This window comes from Chiroxiphia lanceolata, chromosome 2, assembly GCF_009829145.1.
Source record: "Chiroxiphia lanceolata isolate bChiLan1 chromosome 2, bChiLan1.pri, whole genome shotgun sequence".
Lineage (NCBI taxonomy): Eukaryota > Metazoa > Chordata > Aves > Passeriformes > Pipridae > Chiroxiphia > Chiroxiphia lanceolata.
Window position 1 is genome coordinate 25,019,803 of NC_045638.1, and position 19,788 is coordinate 25,039,590.

Here is a 19,788-nt window from a genome sequence, read left to right on the forward strand (position 1 = left end):
TGATGACTGCAGAGTGAGAGCCTATAAAAAAATAACTAGGAAGGCATCTGTTCTGGACGAGCTTCAAAAAGGACTCTCTTCCTCATCACTGACGCAATTTAAGGGGCTTATAAAAAGCTGGACAATATTATACCAAAAATCTTCTAATGTCTACCCTATCACTGGTCTATTTTTACATTACTTAAAATGTATGTCTACTGGCAAGTTAGAAACTCTCACCTTGCTGTCCTTTGGGACCTGGAAGTCCTGGGAATCCTTTGAGACCAACTGGTCCTACAGGGCCAGGCAAACCAGGATCCCCTTTAACAAGCTGAAAAGGACCAGGTGGGCCTGGTGGGCCTTGTAAACCTGTGGAAGTTAACAGAGGAAATCAGCATGTATGAAATATTGTACAATAAACCAAACCAAAACAACAACAAAAAAACAACACCCCAAAACAATGTTACCTTGTATTGCCATTTATGTAGCCAAAACTAGAAACCTACAGCTACAAAATATCAATCTGTTCTAGACTTTGTTTGTGAGTTACACTGCAAGGCTTCCCAAACAGAAGCCTATCTATGCTGGTATCTCCAGCCAAATAGACCTCCCATGGACTGAAATAGCGTTCCATACCTTAGGTTGCATGGAGTTTTCCCAGTAGTTTGCAAATGGCATGAAACTGAGCCATGTAGTCATAGAATCATAGAATCAGTTTGGTTGGAAGGGACCTCTGAGATCATCAAGTCCAACCCTTGATCCAACATTGCCATGGTTACTAGACCATGGTACTAAGTGCCACATCCAGTCTTATCTTAAAAACCTCCAGGGATGGAGAATCCACCACTTCCCTGGGCAGCCCATTCCAATGCCTGATTACCCTTTCTGTAAAGAATTTCTTCCTAATGTCCAATCTAAACCTCCCCTGGCACAGCTTAAGACCATGCCCTCTTGTCTTGCTGATAGTTGCCTGGGAGAAGAGACCAACCCCCACCTGGCTACAACCTCCTGTCAGAGAGTTGTAGAGTGATGAGGTCTCCTCTGAGACTCCTCTTCTCCAGGCTGAACAACCCCAGCTCCCTCAGTCTCTCCTCACAGGACTTGTGCTCCAGTCCCTTCACCAGCCTTGTTGCTCTTCTCTGGACCTGCTCCAGCACCTCAATATCCTTCCTGAACTGAGGGGCCCAGAACTGGACACAGCACTCCAGGTGAGGCCTCATCAGCACTGAGTACAGGGGAAGAATCACTTCCCTGGTCCTGCTGGCCACACTGTTCCTGATCCAGGCCAGGATGCCATTGGCCTTCTTGGCCACTTGGGCACCCTGCTGGCTCCTGTTCAGCTTCCTGTCAATCCAAACTCCCAGGTCCCTTTCTGCCTGGCTGCTCTCCAGCCACTCTGTGCCCAGCCTGTAGTACTGCAGGGGGTTGTTGTGGCCAAAGTGCAGGACCCGGCACTTGGCCTTGTTGAACCTCATCCTGTTGGAATCAGCCCAACTCTCCAGCTTGTCCAGGTCCCTCTGCAGAGCCCTCCTGCCTTCCAGCTGATCGACAGTCCTCCCCAACTTAGTGTCATCTGCAAATTTGCTAATGGTAAACTCAATCCCCTCATCTAAATCATCAATAAAGATATTAAATAGAACCAGGCCCAACACTGATCCCTGGGGGACACCACTAGTGACCAGTGGCCAACTGGATGCAGCCCCATTCACCACCAGTCTCTGAGCCTGGCCCTCCAGCCAGTTCCTAACCCAGCAGAGAGTGCTCCTGTCAATATGCTGGAGGGAAGGGATGCCATCCAGAGGGACCTTGACAGCCTTGTCAAGTGAGCCAATGGGAAGTTCAACAAGGCCAAGTGCAAGGTCCTACACATGGGTTGGGGCAATCTCCAATATCAGTACAGACTGGCGAATGAATGGATGGAAAGCAGCGCTGCAGAGAAGGAGTTGAGAACAGAGGTAGATGAAAAATTGGACATGAGCTGGCAATGTTCACTTGCAGCCCAGAAAGCCAATTCGGTTCTGGGCTACATGAAAAGCAGCGTGGCCAGCCAGTCTAGGGAGGTAATTCTACCCCTCTGTTCTGTTCTTGTAAGACCCCACCTGAAGTACTATATGTAGCTCTGAGGTCCCCTGCTCAAGAAAGGCATTTACCTCTTAGAGTAGGTCCAGAGGAGGGCCATGAAAATGATCAGAGGGGTGGAACAGATCTACGAAGACAGGCTGAAAGAGTTGGGCTTGTTCAGCCTGGAGAAGAGAAGGCCCCAGGAAGAGCTCACTGTGGCCTTTCAATATGTAAAAGGGGCTTATAAGAAAGACTGAGAGAGTTTTTTTACCAGTGTCAGGAGTGACAGCACAAGAGGCAACAGTTTAAAACAGAAAGAGTGTAAATTTAGATTGGACTTAAGGAGGACATTTTTTTATTGTGAGGGTGGTGAGGCACTGGAACAGGTTGCCCAGAGAAGTTACAGATGTTCTATCCCTGGAAGCATTTAAGGTCAGGTTGGATGGGGCTCTGAACAAGTTGGTCTAGTGAAAGATGTCCCTTCCCAAGGCAGATGGATTGGAATTAGATGATTTTTAAAGCCCCCTCTAACACAAATCATTCTAAGAATCTATGGTTCTAGGATATTATTTAAAGATTCTAATAATGACAATACATCAGTATGCATTTTTCAGAGCAGGAGATAAATACATTCACTCTCTAACCAATATTTAAATCTAATCTGATTATTCAGATGCTGATACTATGATATCTGGTTTCATAATCTATCTTTTTACACAGAATAAAAGGATGAAGGAGATATCAACTGAATCATCACAAGTAACCATTTTGCCAACAACATCTGGGAATAAAGAGCAAGTTTTTATATTATACCTTTAGATCCAGGAAGACCTTGGTCACCTCTCTCACCCTTAAGGCCTGGGAAGCCAGGAGATCCTTTTGGACCTGAAGTAAAAGAAATATTTACATGAAAATTCAGTAATTCCTTGATTTGGAAGGATATGTGCAGAATAATCATGTATGAACCCATGATCCTGTAAAGGATGTGACCTTATTTGCACTAGTACTTTTTAACTGCTTGCGGGAACACAGTAAAAACAACTGCAGTAAGTCACCAATGAAATTATGACTGAAACCAAATTTCTCTTACTTTTTCTCTTACTTTTCTTCAAAATTCTCTTATTTTAATAATAAATTTCTATAAATTATAAGTATTATGTTTTTTCTATTAATTATTTTTCGTACACATGGTGTAATCATGTATATGATGGTGACAGTAGCAGCAATATAATCAACAACGGAGACATTCTGAGCCCATGTTTCCTCATTTATAGTTATAACATTTGCCTATTCAATTCTCAAGAAAATCCTGAAGATTCTTGACTAGTAATATCTAACAATTGATTTTACATCTGCTTTTAAAGGAAGTGCACATTTCAAATGTGCAAAGCAAGAACAGGCAAAAGGCAAAAAACCTTGAGAAAAATCTCAAAGTTCTTGTATGCTTTCTGATGCAGTTTGCAATGTCCTGTTTCAGTACTTTGTAACAGAGAGTCAACATTCTTTGAGTATCTCTTTTGAGAGAGGAAGTATATGAAAGAAACATTTTTACATATTTTTAGGAGTATGGTAAGTTTTCTTCTCACCTGGAACACCTGGAACTCCTGGAGGTCCAAGATCACCCTTTGGACCAATATCTCCTGGTAAACCAGGACTACCCTGCATAAAAGAAAATGTGAAGCATAGTTATCCTACACTATTATGATATGACTCTCAAATAGGCTGTCTATTTTTTGAAACCTATGAAAAAACCCATAACATGAAGAAAATGTTAAGTTTAAGAAATGGTTATTCTCTCCCATGTTTAGATGAGATGCCTCTCCTAAAGGAACAAGTGTGACATCTTGTTCTTACTAAACTACCTTTTGTCTTACAAAGATACCAGATCAGAATAAGGTCCCACTAGCAGCATAGCTAATAAAAAGGTTCTCAGCCATAGACTCCATCTCGTATTGGCCTTTTCAGCCACCAGCTTGCAACAAACGTGGGTAGAGCCCTTCCCAAATCTTCGTTTGCGAAGCCCAGCCATGACAACCATAGACCATATTGTTATGAAAGACATCAGTAAACACAAATCTCAGCAAACACTAATTTCAGTGCAGTCCCAGCAGACAGCTGCTATTTAGATAATTAAATGGGGTAATTCTAGACCACAGCAGACTTGAAAACTTCTACATTCACACATGGAGTGAAATTAAATGTGCTCAACAACTTCAAATCCTCTGAAGATTTTTACTTTTCGACAGGGCTAAAATATTCAAGAACTTAAAACACTTCAAACACAATGTGAACTCCTCCATCCTAAACTGTTCCCCTGAAATTAATGGTAACAACTTCACTGTAGCCTCACTTCAGGGAAAATCAAGCCCATATTTCAAAAGACACTGTAAATAGTCATTCAAATGACTGCTAATTTCCTTTTCTTTTTTTTCCCGTTGCAGATCACCTGCAAAAACCTTGTAAATACAGCTTAGAGTTTCTCCCTGGCTGAAGTAATATGGCAGTGATAGTCCACTATATAATAAAATGCAGAACATGGGCAGAGGAAAAAATAAAACCCCTTTGCTAAGTAATCTACCAATCAGAGACTGGAGATGTGAATTGAATATTTAGTGAAAAATAATACCAATAGCATGATGCATCTTATTATACTTGCAGAGCAATAGAATAGGTACACAGGAGTGACTTTTCATTTAATGCAGGTTAGATGTTGATATTAAGGTGAGAATGGTTCCCTACAAATGTCTGATTCTTTCCACTGACTATAAAGGGAGAAGAGATGACTAGTTCAAAAATGGATGTCAACACTCCCACAGTTAAATAAAAGAAATGCTACCCTCAATAGAGTGCTAAGGGTTGCACGAATGAAGAAAGATTCCTTGGTTTCCTTCAGTCACAGTATGCAGGATTGTTTAAAGAAATGGTCATCTCTTTGTATCAACATGTGAACTTCTGAAGCACAAAACAGGAGAGTTAACATTCACTCAGTCATGAGTCAATCATACTAAAAGAGGGGGTTTTAAAAAAATTGGTTTAGGTTATAATTATAAAATGGATTTATAAGAGGAATTTATTGGAAATTTTCCATCAAAATACTTTTTCCACAATAGTATGCATTTCTTAAATTTTTTTTTCCTCATCAGATATAGCTTGGCAAACAACATTTTTGGATGTGTTCCAAACAGAACAAAACTATTTCAGTTTGTGAAAAAGATGAAAACGTTTCTTCTCGCATTTCAACATTAAAACAAAGAGAAAAAAGTCGTGGGATTTGCATTTCACAGTTTAACTTCTGCAATCACTTCTTTTGAATAGGATTTTTGGACAGGCTGTGTCACTCATATAGTAACAAAATCTCTCTTCTGATACAGGCTACTGGAGACCTGTGTGAGCAATTGAGTTGTAATCTTGTGCAGGAGCCTGTCACACTGGGGAAGATGAAGACATTAGAAACTCATCTTAGTATGTATCACCAGAGGAAGTTAAATATTTAATATCTCTCTCACTGCAGCATTTCACACCGAGTTAACAACCCGCTATTATGCATTGTGGCTCAAGGATAGTAAAACATTTTCTTCTGATTGAAGGCATGGAATCAAAATCCCTAGGCACTTCCCATTCTTGATAAACCAACAGTCTTGGACTGGAATATCAACCTGTGAAAAGCTTTACAATTTCCTGGGGCATAAAATGTTAGCTTTCTGCAGAAGTACTGCAAATTCTTAAACAAGAGAAAATACACTGGAATGTTGTTTTGGAATTTACTACCTTCAAAGCTGGTATTGTATGCTACAATATCGTATGAAACATAAAAAGTTACGGACACTGATGCAAATGTCTCTGTGAAGTGACTCCTGGATGAAGAAAAAGATGCAGTAGATCTTTGCATTATCACGGATAATGTGGACCTTTAAAGACTTGATTTTCATATCAGGACCTAATTCCTGAGTCTTTCTTCCTTTTGTACACTAGGAATTGTTGAGTCATACCTACCTACTTTCTTAACTCTTTTTCCATAAATATTATTATTATTGTTATTATTGTCTTTTTTTTTAAGTATAATCATTAAGGTTGGAAAAGACCTCGACGATCCTCAAGTCCAATCTTTTTTAACCCAACACTGCCATGTTTACCACTAAACCAAAAACTTCAGTGCTATATCCACACATTTTTTGAACACTTCCAGGGATGGTGATTCCAGGGATGGTGATTCCACTACTTCCCTGGGCAGCTTGTCCCAATGCTTGACCAGCCTTTCAGTGAAGAAATTTTTCCTAATATCCAACCTAAATCTCCCCTGGCACAACTTGAGACCATTTCCTCTTGTCCTGTCACATGTTACATGGGAGAAGAGGATGACCCCCACCTGTCTACAACCTCCTTTCAGGTAGGTAGCTGTAGAGAGTGATAAGGTCTCCCCTGAGCCTCCTTTTCTCCAAGCTAAACAATCCCAGTTCCCAGTGTAGTAGGAAAGAGAAAACAAAAAGTTGAAAAATAGAGCATATTTTTCAATGTGGTGAAAGGCATCAGACACTCCAAGAGAAAGACTATAGAAGACCAATTATTCTGGGTGACTGTCCTGTTCTATTTCATTCTCCCTAATATCCAGAAAAGGGACTATTTTAGGCCAGGGGAATGAATAATATATGACAACGATGTATTAATAGCATTGCCTGTTTGTATTTCTAAATCAGAGGCTATATTTCATCATTGACAGTAGTGAAAGTGCACTTTATTTGAAAGCTTTCATAACAAAAGCAAACAGTTCAGGCATTTTCAGAAGGCAATTTATCACGAAATATGCAACCTTTAAAATTAACTACTAATGTATTTTCAGAATTTATGGATGTGTTGCAGCCATCCTGCACTCTTAAAACACTGTAAATTTTATTTCGGGTGCTGTATGTTACCACTCACTACCTATAAATTTCTAATACGTTCATTAGCTTACTGGGACTTATCAGTAGGCAGCCTTTCTAAGGAGAGAAATTACTTTACATCATCAGCAGTAAGTCCAAAGGCACACTGAACATAAAGTATCATTACTTTGAACAAGAAATTCTATAATTAATATATCCATTAATTACAAGAACCAACTGTCAGCAAATCTGGAGTGTACCAAAAGTAACTTACTGGCAGTCCCTGGAAACCCGGATCACCTTTGATTCCTGGCCCCCCAGGAGTCCCTGGCCAGCCATTGCTTCCCTGCTCTCCTTTGGCCCCTTTCTGACCTGGAGGTCCGGGTGGCCCTGATGGACCTGGTAAACCTACAAACCAGAAGAGAGTATTTAGTGGCAAAATTTGTGTAGAGCACAAACTGCCTATAAAGAGGAGCTTTTCTCTGACCTGTGAGATGAGGAAAAACAAGGATATGCAATATTGATTACATTATTAATTAATTAGGTGAGCTTTGATGAACATCAGTACATTAATACTAAAGATCAAGAATTACCTGGAAGACCTGGTTGGCCTTGGGGTCCTCTGTCTCCTTTAGGGCCCTCAATTGCACTTCCTGGTAGTCCAGGGAGACCTTGGCTGCCCTTAGGGCCTGGTGGACCTACATATCCTGGTTCTCCTTTCAGTCCTGGAATCCCCGGACTTCCTGGGGATCCTGGAAAACCCACTTCACCTTTTGCACCTAAGATTTGAAACAGCCACAGAACATGATTAGAAAAAAGATCACAATGACTGAAATTTTCTGCTTTACTATCCACTCATAGTAAATTTTATTCCTAATCAAAACATTGATTTTACGCATTTCAATAAAAATGCAAAACTTTAGAAAAACTGTATTATTCTCCACATTATGATATAAAGTATGAGGAAAGCAGTTTGACTGACATACCTTTCCTTATCTAAAATAATCACTAGGCTATTTTAAGTCACTCTAAAAATAGATCAACATTCTCTCTCAGCATTTCTCTATCACTCCTTACACAAGGATTATAAAGCCCCCAAACCCTTACTGCATTACAGTTATTATTGTCATAGCCAAGTAAGGGTTGTTTTGCTTGACTAAGCACAAAAAGACTTGCTCATGGAGAAAAATGGAATACTTTTTTCTTTAAGATCTAGATTTAGACATTTAGTACTTACTTTCAGGCTTGTGCAAATATTTAACAATTGCAATTCAATCTAATTTTAGATCATGATTGAGCAAAAAGAATATAGAATAATTGGTGTAAGTACAATAATAAGAGAAATAAAATTTATAAAGAACACTATCCCTAGCCCTTTCCCCGAGCAGAACAAAGTTTTTAAATACTGGACTTGTTTCTTTGGAACTATAATGCATTTGGAACACAAATTATGTCAGCTGAATATATATTTACTCTAAACCCAGATCTTTTTAGATGAGGTAACATAATGAGAGATATGGAGAGGGTGAGAAAAGTGTTGTCATAATCTAGCATTCTACATGCCCTACTGAGTTACGATTAGAAAATTTGTTTATTTTATTAAGTTCTCTAACATTAGGGCTTTCTCAGCAATTAATGAATGCTAATTAGTCTAATACAGTAAATGAAATATATTCTAAAATTCTGATTTATCACTTTTGATTGCCCAGACAAGTTTCTTGTATTTATAGAATGAATGAGTAAGGTAGGGCATTGATATTTAAAGCTATATAAGTTCTTCAAAATCTGCCATGTCATGTTAATTGCATAGATGGAATAGTTGAATCATTTGTGTTTTCTGGATGGTTAAAATTGAAAATCCTGTAACAATTTCCTTTAACAGGAACAGCTTCATATTTCTTCACTACTGTATCTATTGCAGTCTAGTACCTCAGAGATACCTATTTCATAAAATGGAACATGGTACAATACAGACACCTTGAACAAGCACTGACTCAAGTCAATCAAGCTGTTGTCACAGCACAGTGTAGTGACCTGAAACTGTGATAGCTTTGTGCCTGTACCTAATAAGCTAATAAGTCCTGAGTCCAAGTAATAACAATTTCCAGTAAGATCTCATCAGGTCTCTGCTATCTTTTGTATCTCTGCAGCATGCTCCTGTGCATAGCTTAGACATGCTCTACTGAGCTATAGAAAATAACTATTTTAGCAATTAATAAATCTGGGCTTCAAAACACACTCAGGAAAAAAATTACTACAGTATCCTGGCCACTAAACTACTACCTATAGCTGTCCAGTGCACAGAGCCTCACTAGATTCTGATTCTTGCAGAATTAGTAGGAAAACAGAAATACTTGGGGTCAAAAGCACAGCACACAAATACAGGTGTTATTTATATTACCTCATCACAGCACAGCTTGCAGTAAATTCCACACTATGAATAATTACCTATTTTAGGCCATATCTAACTCATGTTCCAAGATGTTGCCACTGTAATAGAAATTAGTATTTGAGCCTCTCAGAGCTTCTGCCTGCTCTGATAAGGTATAGCATGTAAAAGAATGAAGTAGAAAGTATGTCTGCATTACAGTTATGGTTACAATATGTTGGGAGGGAGGTTTGCCTCTTGTTTAAATAAGTGTTTTACCTTTATCTCCCTTTGCACCAGGAAATCCGGGAAGTCCTCTACCTGGAAGACCTGCAGTACAGAAACAGCAAGAAATTAGAAGATGGGAAAGTACTTAAATTTAACCTGTAATGAATAAAAGTCTATTAAGCAAATAAAAACTTCAAATAAATGGCTTATGAAAAAGTTCTTCAGGGCAGAGGCTGTTTTTGTTATGTGTTGGTATTGTATTCAGCACAATGGGTCCTGTACGACTGAAGACCCTACCCTAAATAAAGGCAAGACTGCTCCATTATTTCACAGCTAAGTTGCAGGCTGAAATTAATGCCAAAACACAATTCTTTAAAGTACTGCCAGCTTTTTGAAAGAAATTCTTCCAAGACTACATTGATTAAACACATTTGCTCATCTAAATGATCGGCTTTACGATGATGGATGACAGTAAGTAGTTTGCAAGACAGCATACTGACTTTATTTTCCAAAGTTTCACCCAAAGTACTTCAAACCCAGCACACACCTCTACCAACTACTCTTGTGTAGCCTGTCTCTGTGCCTTTTCATGCCACATAAACTTAAGATGACAGCCACAGTACCTTGTTCACCCTTTGCACCAGCTGCACCTGGAATCCCATCATAACCTGGTTCACCCTTCTGACCAATGGAACCAGCAGGACCCGGAGCACCAGGTTCACCTGAAAAATCATTGACATTTTCATTTCACCTACGACTTTTTGTTTCCTCTAAAGAAAAACTTAATTTTTCCTTTTGCTTTTGACATGGCTAATTATCACGAATCTCAGTGAGCTCAGAATGAAGGAACTCCAGCAAAACCCTGTAAATAGCACAGTCCATTGTCCAATAAGAAGATGTGTCCCGCAGCCAGAAAAATGAGAAGACTCCAAGATCAAAAATGTTATTATATTCTTAACAGCAATGGACTTACTCTCCTTCATACTCTATTTCCTCTTTAACATATGTGTAACAATGCTAATGTGGTGATTCAGTTTTGGACATATAGTTGTATTGTTTTTAAATTAATTCAGAAACAACAGAGCTAATGGCTATAGCAACAACCAGTCTTGTGGACGCTGGTAAAATCTACTCCTCAAACAGTGCAAAAGAAGTATTAGCCCTCCACTACACTGACTCAGATTTACCTTGGAAATGGCAATGTCTTATTTTGTTTATGAAATTAATAAATGTACCATGAAATATCTGAACCAAAATGAAAGTAGAATGCTACAGAATTTGTTTTAGCCACTGTCTGGAGGTGAACAATACTTTAAGTAGCATCTGGTGTTTTATATTTCTTTTTTACCTGGTTCTCCTTTTAAACCTGGAATGCCACTTAAGCCAGGAAGTCCTTTTTCACCCTTTTCTCCATGGCGGCCGGGACTTCCTAAAGAAAGGAAGAAGACATGGGTTTACATGTGGGATATTCTGTATAAGTTTCACTTTAATTTTTCACTGCAATTTCTGTTTTATAAAAGTATAAACACTTGCCTGGAAATCCTGCCATGCCAGGGGATCCTTTGGGACCTGGGGCACCCGGCATTCCTGGAATTCCTGAACTACCCTTTTCACCCTTATCTCCAGATAAACCTGGACTACCAGTTCTTCCTGGTTCTCCCTAGAAGAAGTAGCACATATAAAATGCACACATTAATTCTGAAACAGTTTTTCCTTTTTGTAACAATAGATGTCACCCCTCTTATCCATCTGACTTTTAAGGAATTCCATTCTTTTTCCATTTGGAAACAAAGTAATTTAGGATTAAATATGGCATTAAATTCCACTATGAGACCTTTTAACTCTTCTAGCAATTACTTAATACCTACATATGAAAATGAGCAGTTTTTTATGCATTTTTATGACTGTTATACAAAGTCTTTTCCAAATTAGCCTCTTAACTTACTTATTACACTTCATCATCTTAAAAAAAAAAAAATCTTTTTTTAAGTCTTCAGCAAGTTTGGTACCATATTAGTATTATTTTTACAATTTTACTTATAAATTCATGATAACTGTGATTGTACAGCTAGGAAAAGGAATATGAAACACATGAGAATCCTTTAAGATACTATTAGACATTAAATTAAACTTTACAGACAGCATTAATACAGTTCACTTTTCATTAATATCCGAGCATTGTATAGTTTTTTTCAGCTTCCTAGTATTTCTGTAAAAGTACAGCAACGTTACTTTTGTGTGATTATTTGTTCTGTTTGTAAGATGCCCTTTTCACGTTATTTACTTAGTGTTTTTAAAAGTTTTTCCCCTCCCCTCCACTTCTAGCACTGTGAATTAGCCTACTCTGAAGAGAGAGAATAAATAAGAACCCTGAAGATAATGGTCCCATCAAACAGAATGCATCTAAACCTGGGCATATGCACACCTTTCAAGTTTCTCAAAAGATACTTAAATTAGCATAATAGAAAATATAATAAAACAGCTTGAAGGGCAACAGCATCTTTTCAAATGAAGTGCTTGGCAGAGCCAATTAAATCCTTAGGGGTATAAATACCTTCTCACCAGGAGACCCCGGAAATCCAATCCCAGGAAACCCTGGTGCTCCCTTGTCTCCTTTTTCACCTTTTTGCCCAGGGAACCCTGGTGTGCCTGGTGAACCTGGTACTCCAGGAAGACCCTTTTCTCCAGGTGTTCCTAGGAAGAGAAAAGGAAAATGGGTGCATCAGAAGCAGTAGTATCCTAGCAGAGTTGACAATGATTTTTCAGTGTTGCCTTAGCTATTCAGAGCTACAAAATCAACTTTTGAGATTCACTCTCTAAATGGGACTGTTTATGGGGTGATAAGCTCTCCTCATAAGAAAAGGTCATAATCTTGGATTCAGAGTAAACAAAGTTCTTGCTAAAAATATGATCTGAATAAAACTTTATTTGAATAATCTCTAACAGGACTATAGTAACAAACAGACTCTTCTGTAGCATGTTTTTTTGTCCTCTTTCACCATTTCAGCCTTTTACCTTTGATTTCCTAAATATGCTAGACACAAGGCCATCTGAAAGGAGACAAAATTTCCATGCTGAGATATAGGTTCTTCTCCATTTTATTCTTCACCAAACCCCTCCACAACAACACTCTTCCCAGATCACTACAGTTCGTAATTAACATGCAGTAGGCAGCAATTCACCAAACTTTTTAAAAGGGAGAAAATACACAAGTAGCTTAATGCAGTTCACACAATAGCAGAGACAGAGACAGACAAACAGGCATCACTTGAAAAACTGTGTGCCTGAAACAAATACACAAATCCTAAATATCAAGCTAAGGCATTTGCATATAGAAACTTAGGAGACCATCCTATTATTTGCACATCACAATAGGATTGAAATGTAATGTTCCAAAAGCCTAAAATTCAGTCCCTGCAAATAGTGCAACAGTTTAGTAGACCAACAACAAATATTCCATACAGGTCTCCTGTAATGTCCTATATTAACTTGAAGAAAACAATAAGAAACTTCCAGCAATCAGTACCTGGCAAACCCATTTCACCAACCGATCCTTTTTGTCCTGGAACTCCTGGATCCCCTGGGTACCCTGGGGGGCCCTGATCACCTTTTGGTCCTATGGACAACAGAGAAATTAAGAGTCCCATTAGTTAGTAAGGTTTAAAATACCTGACAATCAGTCTCTCTGCTGTTATCTTCAGACATACCTGGTTGTCCTGGAGTACCAGGTTCACCATCCTTCCCTGGAATTCCTGGTTCTCCATAATCCCCACGTAGCCCTTTTTCTCCTGTTGCTCCATGGTCCCCTGGACATCAAGAAGACAAACACAGTGAGATAATTTTACCAAAATTTACTGTAGTGACATATAACAATTCTTCCAGTTGATTTTTGATCACTGCTGCTTCTCTCTGATGAACAAGGAAATGGCTGAGTAAAACACAACTCTCCAATCTCTAAACCAATACTGAGGAAAGGCTGCAAATTATCACAATTTTACAGGCGTCTGTGCAATTACAAAACAAGTTACATCTTTAGAAGAAATTGAAATCAATGTCTGTTTGACCTAGATAAATGAGTTATTTGAGAAGTGGCACACTGTATCAGGTGTTAACAGAAATTACTGATTTGACTGTTCAGCTCTCTAAAATGGCACATGAGAACAGCTAGTTCGTAGCCAGAAATTTGCTGTTTTCCCTGTTCCATTTAATGTTAAAGCACCTTCACCATTCCAGAAGGTTTGACCTCTTATTCTGTGCTGAGCCTCTTCTCCAGCTTTAGGTCCACACTTTTTGGTCATAAACATTCCTGCTAGTGTTGCATATAGCTGCAGGAAAACAGGTTACTGAAGATAGCTCACTGAATGTTTTTAAATAAGTGGCTTTTATTAAAAACATTTCAAGATGTCCAAATCCAAATTTTTTCATTAAACATCACTGAAAATATGCCATAAAAATGCTGTGTCTTCTCCACACAGTTTGTATTTTGGAAGCTTTTAAAAACATTACTGTTTAGATATTCCTGTCTAGAGAAATGAAGGCAGCTAAAATATCAGCAAAGTTATGGAGTATAACTAGCTTACTTTTCTCTGCCGGTACTAAGTATCTTCGGGCTGAAGAGGACAATATAAGAGCAGAAATTTGCAGGTTGGAATCTACCCTCCCAGGCTGTGTGAGCCAGGCCAACATGTAGACCGTACGCAGTCAGAAAAAAGTAGGGCATACAAGTTTGCAAGTATGCATTATTAGAGCAGGTGAGATTAAGAAGTTAGAAACCAAAGAAATTAACCATCTGAATTTCTCAGCAAAGGTTTCTTTATACATGTAACCAATGTGCCAAATTTACAATTCTGGAAATAAAATTAATTATCCTACACACCAATAGTAGACAAGAAAATATTGAAAAACAACCTATGTGGATTTGTTATAAAACTTTACATACCAACATATATATATCAAGATAGAAACAAGTGAGAAAAAATAATCTAGGTGAAATCTTTATAGGCTGGGAGACTCTTTAAATACAAAATGCTCTTAGAAGCTGCATCTCAGCTTAAAGGCAGATGTATTCCACAGTTGCTCATGCCGTTGCCCGCAGTCCCTGGCTGTCCAGGCTGGGAGGTACTGTTTACCCACATGCCCAGGTTTCTCTGAGACCCAACTGGAACACATGAGCTCAGGTCTCATTCTGACAAGGAGTCAGGACATGGAGATGGGAGGTAGCTAGACTGGGAAACTCTCCTGTTTCCACAGTTCAAACATAATGTAGTACAGTTATTGGTGATACACGGCCAAACTGGAAAGGAGTCTCAAGTGCTCTGTCCTGGGCCCAACAGAGAACATACACTGATGAAATGTACAGATGACTCTGAACTGGAAAGTCTTGAAAAGAGGACAGAATCAGCTCTCTTCCTACTCTACACTTCTATTTTAACTAAGAAAGTTAACATTTATTAAAAACACGGCATTTTTTAATTAAAAATAATTTTAATAAGGACAAATACTAAAAATATATAAAATATACAGTATTTTTCTTTGAAAAGAAAAGCAGGAAAGAGAATGATCTTAAACAACTGATTTTTCATGTAGCAGTAAAAATAAAAATCCAAGAAGAATGTGTTATCTAAAAAAGCTAATAACTCTACTACCATAAAGTTTCTGAAGAGACAACTGATTGCCTTTGTCCTGCTTATTTACAGATCTTTCTGAACTGACATAAGTTAATCTCTTGGTATGAGTAGGATACATGTGTTTCTTTCCTGAATTTTCTTCTGGTCACAAAGAAATACATTTGTCAAACAAGGCTGCTCACTTTTTTTCTTACACTTATTAGTTAATCTTCATGGCCACAACAGGGCTTCCACTACATGTTTTACGTGAAAGACAGCTTTTCATTTCTGGAAAGCTCTAGTTTTCACTTTTAAAATATATTTTCTTTTGAGAATCTTCTTATAAAAGAGGTAAAATTGATTTTATAAAGGTAAACCCAACTTTTTCCATTCAAGAAAAATCCCTTTGTTCTGTGATTGGTTTTTGTTTCTATGGAATTGAAAAATACCAGAAATATATATGCATTTGCTGTGTGAAATTCTTCAATCTTATTTTAAAAACTGTTGTCTAAAACTAAGACAAAACTGAACCCAAAGCACTACTGCTCGACAATATATGTTAATTTCACTTATCCACAGTTAGAGACTAAAGTTACCTTTTTCTCCTTGTTCTCCTTTCTGGCCTTTGAGACTAACCATGTCCATGTTGTCTATGGTTCCAGGTTTTCCTGGGAGACCAGCTTCACCTTTATCTCCTTTGACACCAGGATCACCCTGAGGTCCAACTACACCTTTGAAACCTGGGCTACCTATAAAGGGACAGCACTGAATATTATAAAGGCATATAAAACTCTGCAAAAATACTTAGTAGACAACAACAAATTAAATTAGCTATTTATTCAAATTTTGAGCACCAAATACATGCTCTGGGACATCTTCTATGAAGTTTTTCTTATACCAGGACTTTACAACAGCTCTATCAGAAAGTTGACATATTTTTCCCACTTCACAGCCATTAATTTTAGACTCTTGAAACAATAAGGACAAAAAATTGGTAGTAATACAGAGCATTATGTGAAGCATTTAATTAAGATCTTCGTGCTGGCTTTTTATAATTTCAAAGACTGCATTTTTCTTGGAGTAATATCTATAGCATCCCCACACCTAGTAAACCCTTTCACTGTTAAAGAATGTATCAAAAATCATGTCTTGGTGCCCAAACACGACTGCTCTTGGGATATGGCTTTTTATAGTGTTTCTAACTCACAGGAAAGCTTAGCCCAAACATACTTCTTATATTTGCTTACTTCTAGACTTACCTTCTGTTCTGAAAAAGGTGGATTTTACAATTTTGATTTTAAGAAAATCACTCTCTCACCTTTTTCACCAGGTAATCCTCGATCTCCAACTGGTCCAGGAGTTCCTGGCAATCCAGGAGTTCCCATAACTCCCATTTCTCCTTTGGGTCCTGAAGCCAAAGTGAAAGAGTGAATAACAGAAACAAAGTAAGTAGTGCAAAGAAGTGTTAGAAACAGAATTATTTACAGCTTATCATATTAAGATTTGCACTACTAAAGGAAAAATGGGAAAAAGAAGATGATTAATCTAAAACAGCCTGATAGAGAAAACAATAGTAAAAATAGTGTTATGAAAACCAGAAAAAGCACAGTTTGTAATGACAAACTTAAATGACATTCTTAAAACTTCCTATTATAGCAAACAATGCTGTCATTAACAAAGGCATTATTAGAACCATACTCTGTCACTAAAACTGTGCCGAATAATCCCCTTTTATTATTACAGGCTAAAGGTTAGTTCATACAAGCTGCTGGATTTGATCCACTGAAGAACTTCAGTAGCAGTTCGGTCACATGTGCACAGAGCTGCTTTGCTGAGGTCAGTCCATGTGTTTTCCCAAGCTTGGGCTCTTTGATGGATCAATTCCTCACCAAGTGAAAGGTTGTGCTACCACAACTTATTAAAATAAAACAGTTGTCAAAGATGCGGGTTCCTGAAGAAAAAGATGTTTACCTGCTGATCCTTTCAGTCCAACAGCCCCTTGTGGACCTGGCAGGCCGGGTAACCCCACAGAGCCTGGTACCCCCGGCTGGCCCTGGCTACCTTTGTCCCCTTTTGGTCCTGGCATATCTAGACCTGGGATACCAGGGAAGCCCCTTTCTCCTTTTACTCCAGGAAATCCTAGGAAAAACAGAAGATACAGAATTAGTCCTTAACAGAGAACAAGGAACACCATTAACAAGTATATCTGAGCATGTACACCTGTGGATCACAAATTACACAGCATGGAGAATGAAGATTCAAAGGCAGACAGCAGAATCAGTACCCATCCATTTTCTAAGAGAGGCTTTGAACTCACATCTATCGCCCACCAGTGACTCAAGGAGACCAAACCAAATGGCAGGTATCTTCTCAGGAGGCCTCGCCCCGTGTTTTGGACCAGATGGAGGATGCCCACTGGCATGTGACCTCATCCACCCTCATCAACCTCACGTCGCAAAACAGTTCATGAGCAACACTTTTACTAGCGTCAACATCCACTGATGCCAAAATTCTGCTCCTAAGCATCATCATGGGAGTATTTTTCTCTCACCTGGTGGTCCCTGGGGTCCCGGTTGCCCAGCAGGTCCTGGCAATCCTGGAGGGCCCAGCCCTGGTGCTCCTGGAGGTCCCTGCAAGCCTTGGAGACCTGGGAGGCCGGGGTCACCTGTGGGAAGACATGAGAGACATAGATTGAGCATCCTCCAATGCTGTTTGACATCTTGTTTGCTGAAGATGCCAGACAAGGTGCCTTGGAAGCATGTGGCCAACAGCTTCTAACACCTCCAGTCTGGGCTTGGAGAAAGGGCTCCTCTTTGCTGCTAGCATTTGCTACTGGTGGATGGTAGAAGAAAACAAGGATAGGAAAATGGATAATTCCCCAAGATACCAGTAGGATATTCCAGTGATGAATAGACTTTTTGCTGCGTCTACAGGGGAGTGATTTTAAAAAGAAATAGAAATACAGAGCTGTATTTTTCTGGCAATGTTACCTCTGAATCCTTGCTGTCCAGGTATTCCCGGAAAGCCTTGCTCGCCACGTAAGCCAGGTAGTCCTGGACTTCCCTTTTCCCCAGGGATGCCAGCTGGGCCAGGAGGCCCTGGCAATCCTTTAGGGCCAGGGAGACCTATACCGGGTTCACCCTAGACAAAGAAACACAATAGATTAGGAATCAATACATCAAAACCAGTATATCATTAACTAAATGTGTTTAAATCATGCAGTGTAGAGCTTTTGTATAAAGCTCTATACATGACTTTAGGGAAGAGCTGTTATCCTTATAGTGTTAATGTCAAGCATTCATCCATCTACTCTGTTCCTTTGCATGCACAGTGGGAAACGTAAGATGAAAGACAGTTTGGCCAGCTTTTAAAGAGAAGGATCTTTGCACACATTCCTGTTAACATGGCCAGTCACAGATAACAGTATGAGCAGCTGGTATCTACCTTTTGACCTTGTAAACCTGGAACACCTGGCAAACCATCCAGGCCAGGGGTTCCTGGAGTTCCCGGCAGACCAGGTGAGCCAGGCTGACCTTGGAAACCTGTAAAACAAAACAAAACAATACCCACATCATTACTGTCTCTGCTGTTTCTTCAAGCCTCTAACTGAACTATTCACATCCTCACAGGGAGGTGTTAAAAAAGACCTGTGTAGCCTTTTATGTCAAACTTCTAGGGAAGCCAGGACTCAAATGTCCCAACAAAGATTCAAACATTGAGCTTTGTGCAGCACTTGGCTTCTGATGAGAAACAACCACCCAGAAGAAATAAATGCTGAGTGTCTCCTCTTAAATGAATAGCTTTGTGGGTTCATCTCCCATCTTCCTTAGGAAAAACATCCAGTCTGCAAAACTGGGTTCCCAGAGTCTTCATCAGAAAAGACGATTTAATGTGTCGGCCATGAGACTGAGGGATGCACAAGAAAATCCACCTGTGAATCAACATCTTTTTTTCAGTAGATATCTGGTGACATCTCCTACACGTCCCACTGTGGGTTGCATGCAGAAGGTTTCTGTGCTGTAGCTGGCCCATGAACTGTACCTTGGGAATGCATGAAGGAATACTTACAACATTTTGCAAATCACTTAAAGATAGCACTCACTCAACACCAGCACACATTCAATAAGTTCATATGAAGCTTCTCTCACAAGCAAACATCTCAGGGAGTGGGAAACAAAACTTCTAGGCTAAGCCCCAGTAAAGTCATCGGACAGAGCTGAGCTCATGAAAGGGTCTTTGAAACAAATGTATTTGATGTGTCATTTCTCTCTTGCTGGCATCAAAGTGCATACAGCAATTCTTTTCCAGATACAATGGGCCTTTTCTGTTCTGCATTGTTCCAATGCAGTCTCAGAGGAACTAGAGGTGGTCACAGGGAAAAATATGCCATTTCTCCTTATTAAGTTTCCAACCCTCCCAGCTCATTGGTGTGTAGAATCATAGCAAATAATAATGAAGACACACAAGAATTTTGGTGTTTGAGGTGGCTGCTGACAGCTCATTAAGTCCTAAATGAGCAGCAGCACCATGAAATACATCTTAGAAAAATCCAAAACTAGATTATGAACATTTAGACTCCCTCTAAGTTACATGCATACCCTGTCAATGGCCATGGAAGGAAGACTAAACTTATATTGAGTCAGCTGGAATCCTAGCCAAACCACTCTCAGCTGCAGAGCTGTTAGGT

General features: G+C 39.2%; 1 protein-coding gene across 1 annotated transcript in view; it reads right to left on the minus strand.

Moving 5' to 3' along the window:
- Positions 1-19,788, minus strand: part of COL4A1 (collagen type IV alpha 1 chain) — a 127,511-nt gene that overhangs the window by 15,302 nt on the left and 92,421 nt on the right. Inside the window, exons 29-46 of the mRNA XM_032680323.1 lie at positions 18,546-18,643; positions 18,092-18,242; positions 17,653-17,766; positions 17,073-17,240; positions 16,420-16,509; positions 15,698-15,850; positions 13,203-13,301; positions 13,022-13,111; positions 12,050-12,189; positions 11,029-11,155; positions 10,844-10,924; positions 10,119-10,217; positions 9,547-9,597; positions 7,493-7,678; positions 7,174-7,307; positions 3,627-3,699; positions 2,854-2,925; positions 220-348 (exon numbers count right to left, since the gene is read on the minus strand). Of these exons, the coding sequence (XP_032536214.1) occupies positions 220-348; positions 2,854-2,925; positions 3,627-3,699; positions 7,174-7,307; positions 7,493-7,678; positions 9,547-9,597; positions 10,119-10,217; positions 10,844-10,924; positions 11,029-11,155; positions 12,050-12,189; positions 13,022-13,111; positions 13,203-13,301; positions 15,698-15,850; positions 16,420-16,509; positions 17,073-17,240; positions 17,653-17,766; positions 18,092-18,242; positions 18,546-18,643 (2,055 nt within the window). The remainder of the gene's footprint in view (positions 1-219; positions 349-2,853; positions 2,926-3,626; positions 3,700-7,173; positions 7,308-7,492; positions 7,679-9,546; positions 9,598-10,118; positions 10,218-10,843; positions 10,925-11,028; positions 11,156-12,049; positions 12,190-13,021; positions 13,112-13,202; positions 13,302-15,697; positions 15,851-16,419; positions 16,510-17,072; positions 17,241-17,652; positions 17,767-18,091; positions 18,243-18,545; positions 18,644-19,788) is intronic.